We start from the raw sequence: 14,519 nt of genomic DNA on the forward strand, positions 1-14,519 counted from the left end.
AGCGCCGTGCACGCCAGCCCGCTGCTCCGGAGCCCGCAGCGGTCCACGTCCACCAAGAGGAGAGGGCGCGCCGACGAGAGTCCCCTGGAGCTCCCGCCGGTTCAGATCCGCCTGTCTGTCACCTCCCACGGCATCAGCCGCGCTGAGGCGGATGCAGCGGACTGGGAAGAGACGCTGGCTGGAGGAGCAAAATGTAAGAGCCTGTGGTTTTGTACGGCGTGCCAAAATGCCACAACCACGCCAAGACGTAATTTGCAAGTAGCAGGCTGACTAAGACTAGAATTATTTGTATTTTTTAAACAAGTTAGGCCTATATTATGATCTGTGTCCGATAGATTAAAAAAATAGGCTACAAAATAGAAGAAACTTGGAACTGGACACTCTATTGGCACATTTTCACTTCAGAAAAAAACAAAACAACTTTGTTTAGACTTAAGTTGGCACTAAAAAACTTTTTAAATTTTAGAGTGCATCCAGTTACTGAAACATTTCCAATATCCAATCTCATTCTGCCTTCTAACCAATTAGGGTTACCTAAGTCAGAGCTAGTGGAGTTTGTGGATTTTGATGTTATTACTTCCTTAATACTTTCCCCACAGTGAACGCCCACATAAAACATGCTTTTTAGTTTTTGACATAAATAAATGATGTCGGTTGGCATCTAATGATTATTCTTGCTCTGAATAAATCTAATCTACTTTATGAAATGTTATAATGTAAATGTAAAAATGCTTGTCACAATTTCCTAAAGCTCAAGGTGATGTCCTCAAATTGCTCATTTTGTCCAGTTAACTGTCTAAAACTTAATCATACATGTCTGAATGTCTTTAATTTTTGCTATAAAAAATTACTTAACAACCAATTGATTGTTAAAATAGTTGTCCACTAATCAATTTAGTGGTTTAGCTCTTGCACCACAAGGATACATACTGGCTGCTGTAGCCATAATGAAGTCCACACAAACATACAACTGTCTGGTGCATAAATAAGAATGGGATCCTTCTGTAAACTGGATGAATCAGTTCAAATGGAATTCCACTGCAGAAAAAAAAAATGTGTGTTAGCATTTTTGCATTTGGATGGGTGGTATCTGACACAATACTCCAATTCTTCAATGTCCAGTGTGGTGTGGTAAACAATGGGTTTCGTCCAATATGATATTCCCTTCTAAGAGTGCCATTCCTCTTAATGTGTTTCAGACCTCATGGACGAGCCCCTGCCGGGTGAGTTTGAAGATGTGGTGGACTTCATCAAAGTGACCATCAGCAGAATACGTCGCTCCTCGTCATCCACCGCGTCCTCATCTACCCCACCCTCCACCACTTCCTCCCCCTCCAAAGAAAACTCAAGCAGCAGCGCCCGACACAGAAGGGAGAGGACAAAGGGGGTGAACCAGCAGAGTGGTAAAGGAGGAAGAGGAGGAGCTAGAGGAGGGGAGACAGGCAGGAAGGTTAGAGGAGGAGGCGGCAGTGGACGAGGACAGGGTTGTGTGCTCAAACAGATCCACCTCAACGTGACGGACCTTGGTCTGGGCTACCGCTCAAGTGAAGAAATGATATTCAGGTACTGCTCAGGACCCTGCAGGAAGTCCGAGACCAACTACGACAAAATCCTCTATAACCTCGCTCATAACAGGAGGCTTCCTTCCAGAGACACACCCCCTCAGGCTTGCTGCCGACCAATAGCGTTTGACGACGATCTCTCGTTTCTGGATGACAACCTTGTTTACCACACCGTGAAGAAGCACTCTGCCAGGAAGTGTGGCTGTGTGTAGCAAGTGTAAACTGGTGTTAGGCTTTGTGTAATTTTACATTGACTCCCACTTTGAAGTATGGTATTGGGTGTTTTTTCTTCAGATTTTTGAAATTGTGAGGAAACTTTCTGGCGTGACACGTTACCATGCTTGACTTGAGTCCAACAGTAAATGAGTAAATAAGGAGAAGAGGTGGCATCACTTTAGTTTCTAGCCCAAAGCGATGGCCAATCCGCTTCTTCTCAACCTGAGCTCCATCACAATATCCACGATTTGCTTTACTGTCCACACCTTACATCACAAATCTGTTCAGTGTAATTTGAAATGTTTCCATGGATACTCAACCAAAAAGACTGAAACAAGCTCAAACACAATTCAGCAGACTCACTCTGTCTACTGTATAGCACATATGTTACATGGACACTTGTGAAATGTATTTATGGAATCTTGAATATATTAACTTATTGATATTTATTTTTGTTTTTATAAAATGAATAAATGTTATTTATTATTGTAATGTGATATTTTAGCGTGTGCCAAAGGTTTAAATCAAATCATTTTTATTTCCATATAGAAGCAGTAAAAAAAAACTGGGTGGTTTACATTGCAAAAATGATCTTTTACGCATCAGGATCTTATGTTTAAGGTGCCCTGCAGAGTTGTCCTGTAAACAAACACGTTTGCCTGCACGTACGCACGATACAAAAAAAAAAAAAAAATCAGGGTGCTACTCTTAAAACATTGCTCTATAGTGCTACTAGTGGTCAAAAACTCCACAGGGCACTATTAAAGTTTTTATTCACAGGAAAACTTTCCTCATGATCTTAACGTTTACAATGTTGTACGATTTCAGTGTCATTTGACTGCATTATTTCCTGTTTGTTTGTTTTTTTTATGAGGTAAGAAAAGCTTTAGATTTGTTCTCAGATTAGAAGAACAGTTGATGATTCATGGTTAGTCTCATGTCCTCCTCTAAGATGAATTGCTGTGGTACTGAAACAAGATTTCCTCACTTTAAAAACATGACTACATTTTATTTTTATACAGTAATCACCTTTAAATAGTCCCATTTAATTGTTAATAAATGCATTCTTACACAATGCAGTGTATTCTGTAATGTACACACAGGAATCATTGTTTCTGTCCTTTGAAACCATGCTGTTATAAATCTGTCAACCTTGTTACTACTACCACCCTTTACTCAGAAAAAACTATTACATTATTATGCTATTACATAAAATTGACATCAAAAAACAGTTGGGGTGGAGACCCTTGAAAGGGAATGGTAGCAGAAATTAATCATTGTATTTCTGTCACTTCTTGTGTAAAAGAGGAAAAGGAAGAATAGAGCAATAGGGATGAATCTACTGAATCCTTTAAGAAATGAGAGAAAACATAAAAGGATGAATAGAATCTGATGTTATCAATTGACAGGAACAGGCATTAAACACAGGAGACAATGGAGCACACAAACCCAGTACAGATCTTCATCTGCAGTATAAGAATAGAGGGAAGGTGAGACCGACAGTGAGGGATGAATGATACATGGCTGAAAGATGAATGTTAAAAGATCTTTCAACATAAAGAAAACATGGAAGAATGAGCTAGAAGAGGAGACAATGAATGACACTATGATTAAAAGGCGGCAAATATCCAGAGAAGACAATGATGTAAGAGAACACGAGAAGAGAAGTCGTGCTTAACTTGTGTGTGTGGTCGATATCTGATCCATGCTCTGCTCTCTCACATTTCACAGCCCTTCCTCTGCCTGTCTCCTGAGCTGTGAGTCAGTGCAGCCTGGTCCAACAACTACAGGCCAAAGTGGGCTTCCCAAGCCCCTATCGTACTATATAACTTAGATTTATAAACAGCAGTCTGTGGTTCTCTGTGTGACATTTTACCAAGAAAGATCATGCACCAGTCAGGCTCAGAGCGATGATGGTACAGTTTGACAGTCGGTGTTTCACTGGTAGACATAGCTAAGAAACTTAAAGACATGAAGAAGTTTATTTTCCTGTGCTTGAAATTATTAACTACTCAATGAACATATCACCATGGTAACATTATAATCTGCAGCCAGTAACTTTGACGCAAAACCGGTTACTCACAATACCAATATTTTCATAAAATGAAAAGGATTTAAAAATGAGTTAGAAGAGAATTTTATTTTGAGCTTCCATGCTCAACCTAAATACAGTGTGAGTCAACACTTTCCACAACATAACTTCTGCCTCCTCTACTCATTATTGTAGTTTCCTGACCACAGACAAACCAGTTGTAGCCTAAAGCATACACATTTTTAAAAATGTAACACCCACAGTGAGGCTTGGCCAAACGTGTAAGTAAAATGTAGGCTAATGGCTGCCATGGGCCTAATTAAACATATTCCTAAATTAACTATGACAGTAGCAAACTGTTTCTGGGCCCACTGTGTAAAATGTTATCAGTTTTTTTTTTGTCAACTTTAGCTGTTGACAACAGAGGAAATCATTAGCGCTGACTTGACAGTCAGAAGATAGTGTTATTAGTCAGATGAGTCTTCTGCTCTATTGTTCGTGGTGTCAGAGGAGCTTGTAATGAGGGATAATGTTCCACTGGAGTGTAATACAACACAAGTGTTAGCTGTTAAGGGGATGGTGTTCGAAACAGGTGCTGAATACTGGCAGAACTGTACACGCGGACACATTGATGCTACATTTAAACTTTAGAGAATCGGTTCAATTAAATTACAAAATTATATATTTTCTTTCTTACTTGTGCAGATAAATTTGCATTTATTTGCAAAGGTTTTCAGTTATGGGATTTCATCTCAATACAGGGGAGGTGAACAGATACGGATCGCAATGACAAATTATAAAAACATTAAACAGCAAGACCCATTTCCAGAAGCAATGTCCTGGTTGCTCTGCAAAATCCACACACCTGAGGGTGAGGTTTTTATTGGGACTATTTCTGTAGTGGTGGTTTAAATGAAATATACAATCTATACAGTCCATGTAATAGCTCACTTTTTACTCACACTTATTTTACACATTTTTACATTTCAAGTCTATTTTCTTCCATTACACACACACGACTACAGTTTTTGTGTATTAGTATCCGAGTGCTGCAAAAATGCTGATAATCTACAACTCAATGCTGTGTCTGAACACAATGTATAGATGCTGACGGAGGACTGAAGCTGCTGCTCTGCTAACATGTTGCTCGTAATATGCCTCCTGTGAAGACACAGTGTCAGAGGAAATATTTCAAAACCTGGGCCAATAAAACCATTTTGTAATTTGTGAAATATGTCAAATCTAATTTGGGTGAACTGACCCAAGACAAAGCTTGAACTCCAAACAAAGTCTTGGGGTTTTAAAAACATGAATGTAAAAGATACTTCTGGAGCTCATAAAACTGAGAATAACATTAAACAAAACCTTAAAATGTGAATGATTGAAAATACTAAAATCCCAATCACTTGAATGGGAAAGTGGTCTCAGACTTTTGGACCCCAACTGTAGGCTAATCTTATCAAAAGATGAAAGCTTTATATTTATATCAATTAGATGAATGGTTTATATGGATATTTTCCATATGAATATTTTTTACTGAGAAACTGACTCAAAGGCCTTTTGTAGTAATTACTGAGGGTAAAGAGGGCACGTGAAGTTCATTTTTCCCATGATTTCCAAACCAATCTGGTGACACGGCTGTTAAAAGTCGACCTCTGACTTTCAGGAGAAAAGCCAGCTTCCGCTGCATCTCAACGCCTGGGTTCATGAAGTTCTCTATGGTAGCTCAAATTCTCATCATTCGATTCAAATCAGCGACCAGCTTGTTTACAAGAGGAAGCCGCTGTGGGCAGAGCCTCGTCTGCCACTATTGTGCCAGCAGGCGTGAGAAAAGATACAAATGATAAATGTAATCACGGTTATATCAAACATGTCGGGGGTCTTCATGAGAGATTTGTCAAACCACAAGAAGCTCTTTGTGCTACTGCCCTGGAATCTGTCAGTATGACTCAGGCTACATGACGAGTCAATTCTAACAGACAACCACAAAAGGAGAAAAGAGAGGCATCACAGATGAAAACAATACAGCTACCAATTCGAGGGGTATGACGACAACACAACGCTGACGCTGTCTCACCCTGTTTCTAAGATCAAAAGAAGCTCCCGGATCCGTTATCTTCTAATCTTCACAACTGATAAAAGTAGTGTCTTTTATCAGGAATTCTCAAAAACTTTAAAGGCCTGAAGGTCATGAAGGAAAAATACAAAAGCAGGGGAGAAGTTTGAGAAGTTTTGGCACCAAAGTTCTGCTACACTAAAATAGACAGTGAAAAGTCTAAAGAAAACACTAGTATTTTTGTGATTTATACAAGAAACAGGCTCTTCAACATCCTTAATGCAATAGTTTAAGAAACACTGCTGTGCTGTCATCGGACTGGCAACAACACAAAGCAGAGGCAGAGGGGATTAACATGGAGCTGTAACCGCACTGCCCTGATCATCTTCAACTGGCCTATCGCCAAACCTCTAGTCTGGACCACCAGCCGCAGGCTCCCCACTCATCACTATTACCATGCACACACACATAGACATGTATTATTATTATTATTATTAAGACATCACTGTAGTGAACTGCAGATGGAATATACACTGATTCAGCCAATGGCCAGTGAGAGGGAGAGAGGGGACAGTCAGACAGAACCATCTTATAACATTTAAACATCAGTGGTGTAGTGTGAGAAAACCCCCTATTTTCAAAAAGTCAGCTTCCTGAGAAAATGTTTTGAATTTTGCTGGAGGTTTTAACTTTATGCGTACTTGCAGGAGACAGTGATGGTGAAATATATAAAAGATCAGAAGAAACGGAGCATCTGATTCATTCATTCATTCATTCTTCATTTCTGCAGCTCACGATACATATGATGTAATCACTTGACTTTTTTACATACATGATATATCGAAATCATTCGATCTGCTGTTAGCCCTAACCCAGCGCAGACACTAACAGGCCTTTGGTGGATGCAGTATTTTAACACATGACTGATTAGTGCTGTAGGAGGAACTGGTGAGGTGTGTGAATGTAACACAATCACCAGGGTGTTGGTGTGTGAGGTGTGTTAGTTCAGATGGTTAAATATTCAGTTGAAACCTGAGAATGTGCATTACAGTGTTGTGCCTATGCCTCACACCTGTGGTACATCAGGTGTGTATGTATTCATACTGTGCAAATCTGCATTTAGAAGTGGTGTAATAGCTCTCTACAGGTTTAGCTTTATGATTCATATGAGGTCAAAGTCAGATCAAATACTTTATATTATTAGGGAGAAAAAACTCACACCTGCAACACCTGTGCATCTTTGGACTGGAGATAACCAAAAAATATGAAGGACTTATACAAATTTCTGATCAAACTCACTTGAGTTGAGGCACCACCACCAGTCAGCTATAGTTTATGTGTGTAAACCCTTTTCTGAATGAATGCCCCAGCACCAAGCAGGCAAAGCAGAAGATTTATAGGCAGAATGAAAGACAGGCTGGTTGATGACGTGATTTTCCGTCCACTTCTGTCTGTGTTGTTAGAGTGTAATGATAAAAAACAGTTCGCAGACAGAACGGACAGTAGCCCCGCTGGAGTGGAAACAGTCTACTCCAGTGCGACACACTATGTCAAGCAAACAGGGAACTGCTGAGATGAGTTGACGTTTGAAAGTGGTGTGATCCTGAATGACACTGCCAACAACACACACCAATACAAGCACAAAGAACATATGCTACAAAAAGGTATCTGTTGAGGAAGATCATGTGATATGATAAAAAACATTTTTCTCCACAGCTGTTTCCAAGGACAATAATGAATATTCAGTCTCAATGTGAATAGCTGTATTTGAGATGAGTTTTTCTTGAACATAAACAAGATTGGGGGCAGACAGAAAATAATATGTACACAAATCGAGCCCGTCCTTTTTATTCATAATGCGGTTGGGTGAGAACCTATTTAATCCTTCAAGAAAGCAATTACTACAGACAACATGAAACACAAACTTTAAACAGTTATAACAGCTGTTACATTTTTTGCAAAATAATTAAAATTTCAGGCCTTTAATCATGTTAGTTGCTCCATCCATAAGGGACCTGTGTCACTTACCATAAAAAAAATGAACTTGGGAGTTGCAACGTACTACAGCTGTTCCCTCTGGGGTTATAAAGGTTATAAATGTTACAAAATGTACATAACATACATTGTCAATACATCAATGTACATTCCTCTCATGGTTTACACATATGGCTCTAAAGCACCGCTGCTACGCTGAGGTACAGAGTGGAACTGCTCTAATCTCCTTTGTAAACACAGTAGTGGTGTGTGTGTGTGTCTAAGACCCCAGGAGGCAAACCAGACCCCAACTCACCATTCATCCTCCCCTCATGAGGAAAAGGCAGACCTCCCTTTATCCCTTTTTTGCTCTTCACTATCCCTCCATCCTCCTTGTGTCTTTCACCACTTCCGACATTTCTACATTCCCTCCCACCTTCCCCTGTCCCTCGTGTCCCCCCTTTTGATGTCCCATAGCTTGATCTATTAATGTCTCCGGCCCTCCATCCTTCTGTTTTCTTGTTCTCTTTCACACCCTGTAAATAAATGCAGGACTTGCCTTGCTGTCTGTAGCCTCCTGTGTTTGTGTATTTAAATCTACACTGTATCTGTATATTCCCTGGTATTAAAAAGGAGGAACCCCTCACATCCTCCATAAACACCAGCGAGAGCTTCTGACTCCTTCACCCTCTGTAACTGCAGTTATGCATTGTAAATAAGAAACATGAAAAGTTATTGAAATGTGTTAAATGACTCCTCTGTGAAACACAGACAAGTTCTTGACCCAGCACTGAAAGAAAAGAAAAGGGAAAAATTGGGACTTATGAAGAATCCTGTTTAAATTTCACCAATTTCTGAGACATTTCATACTGATTTCACTCAATATGTGAGAGTTAAAAAAAAAAAACTTTAATACAAAGTACATCACTATAACCATCTCTGTTTCTTCAGCATGAGTATTTTTACTACATGCTCTATTACATGTCAGCTACACTAACTGTTAGCTAGCACATTAACGTTAACCTTCTAAAGCTGTAATGTTGAGATAATGTAAATAATCTAGGTGGGTCAGTATGTATAGCAATGTGTAAACAGCTCCATACTTTTTTATTACAGATATTTCATTTTCAAGGAAGTAGCTTGGCTAACCTTAATGCTAACTAACATTATCCATACTAATAGGCCAGTGGTTAATGCTAAGACATGATAAACTAAAATGGGCCTAATTAATTTATGAAGGTTGGGGTTAATTAAATGCTGTGCTGGTATTGTTATTATCATGTGTATTTGATATGCGATAGAACCATGAAGAAAAAGAACCCCATGAGTTCTTTCTAAGGAACGCTCTAAACGATTCCCTCTTTAGGGGTGCAATATGTACAAACAAAAAAGGTTTAATTTAGGACCCCTTGTTTTACAAGTGTATTGCTGTGCTGTTTTCTGCAAATTATTATTTCTGTTCATTTCATGTAAAGCATTTTTGGCCATCTAATTTAAAAAAAAAATGTATTTCATGAAGTGAGATTTACTTGTAAATAACTGTACTGTGTGTATTATTGTTTGCACAAAATTGTAATTGCAGCCATGTTTATGTTTCCTGGGTTTAATCATTGTGTTACTGGAATTTCTCAACAACTAAATCAGAGTTTCATGAACATCTTTCTACTTAACTCTTATCTGGAATTGAGATGCAGCACTGTGTGTGAAAAAAAGAAAGTACTGTATTCTTATCTTCTAACACAAACCATATCTCTGCTCTAAACTCAAGCCAAACAGAAAGAACAACACTGCAGCGTGCCAACAACTGACATACCACTGAACCATGTGTGTATACATAAATCTACTGCTCATCAGGATGCTAAAACAATATGGACTTCCCAACCATGTAAGCAAGCACTCCTCTGCGATAGCTACAGCATTGCACACGTTTCCTCATCTTTGTCCTTCAAGACAAATTCACAGCATGAGATAAAAAAAAAGATAGAGATTGTTTTAAGTTAGAAAAAACATTCACACCTCAATGAAATCTAAATATTTCAGGTACATTTCAATGTTTGTGACCATGTTCAGATGAAAGAAATGAGAGATATTACAGAGGAGGATTATTTCAAGGTGACGTGCAGAAAGAGTATGAACCAAATCCAGACTCACAACATTGAGATTAGACGTCCTGATCAGCCTACTGATACACAGGGGCACTAGAAACTGACAAAGAAGCTGAAGAAATGCATGCGTTCTATGTAAACACACATTAGGTGCTCATGTAAAGCAACAAATCACACCTGAGAAGTCATTTTTACATTTGCAGTCATTTGGAATATAAATGGATGAAAAAAAAACAACCCAAGATTACCAGCAAATATTGCAGTTATTAACTCCTGACCAAATCCAAACATGAGTGTGTAAGATCCCAAAAATACCTATACAAGTATTTACAAGCCTGTGATCCCCTAACAGACATCTGTTTCCCCCCTGAGGTGAATGGACCCTGAAATGAATCCTACTAAGCCAGAAAATGACTCACATAGCAAAAACAGGGAGCAAACAGTTCAAACCTCTGACTCACAGCCCGTTTATAACCCCTCCATAACCTTTCATAGTCTGGAATGACCTTCTTATGACCCTTCATAGTGCCTTAATAACCCCCATGCAGGCCTAAGTGAGCAGAGACAGAACTGATGGAAATTTGATATCTCATGCTCAGTTGCCCTGTAATTCACTCACACACATCATCTAGCATTGGCAAAAAATCCACATGCAGGTATGATCTGCTCGCAAGCATGAAAGCAACACAGACACATCTACTCATGAACACACAGACACACAGTGGCTGATGTCTAACTGTTGTAGATATGAAGGCTACTTTTCACTGCTAGAAAGAAGAAGGGGGATAACATGGCATGTTTATTTGCCCTTTGATTCATTTAAGTTATGCCATATGGTAGAAAGTGTCCTACACCACTGAGAAGTGGACACATTTTTAACAGATTACCAGAACAGGAAATAAAACTTTGACCTCTGTAATGTTTCTGCCATGCTTCAACCTTTGAGGTAGACAGAACAACAGTAAGAGTCTAACAAAACAACTCCTCTCCACTCTGGATGGAAAAACAAAATCCCAACCACAGGCTACTTTGGGCCAAATATAGAGCTAATAACTTGAATTCTTACAGCATTTTTTCATCCGATTTTTGTTCACTTTCCAAAAGACTTTTAACCTAAGATCACTTAACTTCTAAGGTGTGCATAACTATGGCAGATGCAAACTAAAGCAAGATTTTACAATAATTTTAAAGCAATAGCATTATACAAGTGTTTGCTTTATTACAGAGAGCTGAATGAGACAATTGATACCAATTTCATGTCTGTACACTAAATATGAAGCTACAGCCAGCAGCCAATTAGCTTTGCATAGAATAAAGACTGGAAAGATGGAAACCAGCTCAGTCCAAAAGTAACAAAATCCACTGACATAAGATTTTATAACTCAGTTGTTTGAGCTGTACAAAAAAATGTGAAGGAAATAAAACTGTAAAAACTACATGTGTTTTTTGGGGGGTTGTGTGCCAGACACAGTAACTCACTTGAGTCTTGTTGTCACAGAGTAAGTCTAATACTTCTGTGCAAAAATTCTCTGACTATGTCATCATGTTGAGTCCATTGAGACCTTTTTTTTTTTTTAAAAAAGCTGTCTCTTACATGTCCACCAGCTTCATAGCTCTAAGTGTAATCCTAAATTGCTGGCGTGCTCCACTTTTTTGCGTGTTACATATGTTTGTTAAGTAAGTAGAGCAAATAAAAGTCAACTTTTTTGTATCCATCTTTTTAAGAATACCAAGAGTAACGATGAATATGGGAGTCGAATATTTAAGCATATTTAACATACACCACATTTTATGATTTTATTATGTTTTATAAATCTTATGTTCAACCCTGAGGTGTGCTATGTTTTGCCTGGCTGCAAATGAATTTTCCTTTGGGGACAATAAAGTTAAAGTTGAAGCTAAGGAAATATGGAGTTATGTGTCTTTATATAAAAATGAACTACATAATGACAGTAAACCACAAAATGTGCTCTAATCCCCAGAAAAAGCATGTGTAAATTCAAAGTAGGTTCCAGGTGCCTTTTTTTCCTATTAATTCTTTTGTGGAGCTCAATGTGACTGTGGCATCACTGTGGGACACACTTTCTGTCTTGTTTTCTGCCTAAATCTGTGGTGGATCTTCCCTACTGTGGATAAATTGTCCTGACACAAAAGAATAACATTTGAGAAACTGTTATGTTTCATGCCTTCGCTGAATTATGAGCGAGCTGAAATGGAAAAACCTGCTGTGTGTAAACCAGTCACTCACTGAATCTATTATTCAACAAAAGATACCCTGATTACAGCGCTTCACACTGAGGCTGAACACACTGAGGCTGAACACACAGGAAACTATCAACATGCGCTGAAGTCACACAGAAAGCTGCCATAATGTCAACAAAGCACATTGTCATCAAAGGATCCATAACAAGGAGGAGGCACGGCCTCACATGCATGAGGAGCAGTGGGGGAGCCCATGGAAAAATCTGTCACACACACACACTTGTGATGACAGGAGTAGACACTTTATGCTACTTTAGTCCACAGAAGACTTGGATGAAGGGCTGCTTTCTCTGTTTGGCTTTTATTCAGCTTCTTTGTGACACTGAATCTATTTTCTGTGTCTTTCATCTTTCACATCACCAACCAGATGCCCGTTGTCAAGATCTTGAAAAAATCTGTCTGTTTATAAGTGTAAGTGTACGTTTATAAGTTTTTTTGAAACCCGGTGTAGACAAGCAGATGTTGCCCTTTCTCTAGGACACAAAGAATAAACTGACCTTAACCAAGACTGCTGCTGTGAACCCAGCACAAAACGCATTACAGATCAGCAACAACTAGCACTTTGCAAAGGGGAAATGTTGCACATAGTAAACCATATATTTGACAGCCAAAGAATGATGCATTGTTATTTCTGTAATTCTTTGTGCTATTGTTGTTAATGACTGTGCTGAAGTTGAAATGTCAACATCTGTCCATCCTGTGCAACAAGACAGACAGTTTTTCAAATCTGAATCTTGTTACAACAGTTGCGTCATTTCTGAGCATGTTTGCCACACAGCTGTAGTAGAAGTTGATTTGTCTTCTAAATCTGGACACAATTAGCTGCTGGAACAGAAATCAAAATGCCAAAGCTAGCAATCATGTAGGTCTAAGGAAGATGGATTTCAGCTAACACAATGGTGTTTTGACAGGTAGCTGGGAGAAAGAAAATAGGAGAGAGCATGGAATTAGGAGACAGAGCTTGCTTTCTTTCTTTATCTTCTTTCTCTCTGCCCCCATTTCCCACATCTGTAAAACAGATTATTCTAGTGGCGGATGGGTGAGATTAACCCCTAATAAGACTCCACATTAGCACCTCTCCGCTCTAGTAGTGTCTGCCTGTCTCTGATATGACGGATGAGCTGCTGAAAGCCTTGTGGTACACGGCAAAGCAACAACACACACCTTCTCCAGGTCATGGAGCAGGGAAGAAGATAACCTTTGAATTCTAGCTTTGTTTTTACAACTTGAGTTTTTTCTTGGCACCTGAATCTCTGTCTCAAATGCACACCACACATCCACACCATCACATATCCTCCTCCTTACATCTCCCTTCTGTTAGAGGCCCCGTGAGAGTTACACTCACACACACACACACACACACACACACACACACACACACACACACACACACACACACACAACCTCTGGAAGAGTTAAGACTTTGCCCTTAGCCAGGTCATATTGACTTCCCCTGTGTGAGAGCAGAAACATACAGTGTATTAAAAATTCATGGTGCATGTCTTTGACTGCAATGATCCATAATAAAATAGGTCCACACAGGCCGAGGGCAACAGGCAGCAAAAGAAAACACACACACACATACACGTTATAATCAGATAACATGTAAAGCGGCTTGGCAACAGGCAAAACCACAAATACAAACACAAGTTTATGCAGAAATAAGTACACAAATTCCTGCACAAGGAGTTACACACAGACACACACACTTAGACCACCATGTACATGTCTCTGGGGGCCCAAAGATACACAAATCATGACATTGATTTTCTCACTCATGCAAAGACACACCGTCTTAAGTCTTGTAAAATGGCTTTTATGGATGCCACCTGTCCATATGGGATGTGATAAACACACCAAGGTCTGTCTTGTTTGGTTGAATTAAGTCTCTGTGGCTGTTAACACATGGCACCAAACTTCCTCCTCTCTTTCACTTCCTGCACAGCCTGTCCTCTCTTCCAAGCCATCCCTCCAAAAACATACTCACACACACACTCAAACAAGAGTGTCCAGGGTTGCCTCTGCTAGTGGTGGAAGTTATCCATCACATTTTCATTCCCTCTCTCCATGGAGCCCCTCACAATCACCTCATCTCTCCTCATCACATCTGCCAAAACCCTTTTTCTCACGCTTGCAGCACTGACGGTTTTCAAATGTGCCCCCTGTGAAAACTTCTTAGACTTTACTATATTGACATGATGTTGAGTTTTCAGGTTTGGCCATCACCCCAAATCCCAGGATGACACTTCAGCCTTGCTTGAAACACTTTGAAAAAGGAAATGCCTCACTGTTAAATATACTGCAGATCTATG

The 14,519-nt window shown here is 39.4% G+C and overlaps 1 protein-coding gene across 1 annotated transcript; it reads left to right on the forward strand.

Annotated features, from left to right (window-relative positions):
- Nucleotides 1-1,204: 1,204 nt before the first annotated feature.
- On the forward strand, nt 1,205-1,774 carry LOC111230929 (glial cell line-derived neurotrophic factor-like). The gene is made up of 2 exons (XM_022757825.1): nt 1,205-1,296; nt 1,354-1,774. The coding sequence occupies exons 1-2, from the start codon at nt 1,205-1,207 to the stop codon at nt 1,772-1,774; spliced, it is 513 nt and encodes a 170-aa protein (XP_022613546.1).
- Nucleotides 1,775-14,519: the final 12,745 nt, after the last annotated feature.

Source organism: Seriola dumerili, unplaced genomic scaffold (genome assembly GCF_002260705.1).
Source record: "Seriola dumerili isolate Sdu_G_001 unplaced genomic scaffold, Sdu_1.0 BDQW01000290.1, whole genome shotgun sequence".
NCBI lineage: Eukaryota > Metazoa > Chordata > Actinopteri > Carangiformes > Carangidae > Seriola > Seriola dumerili.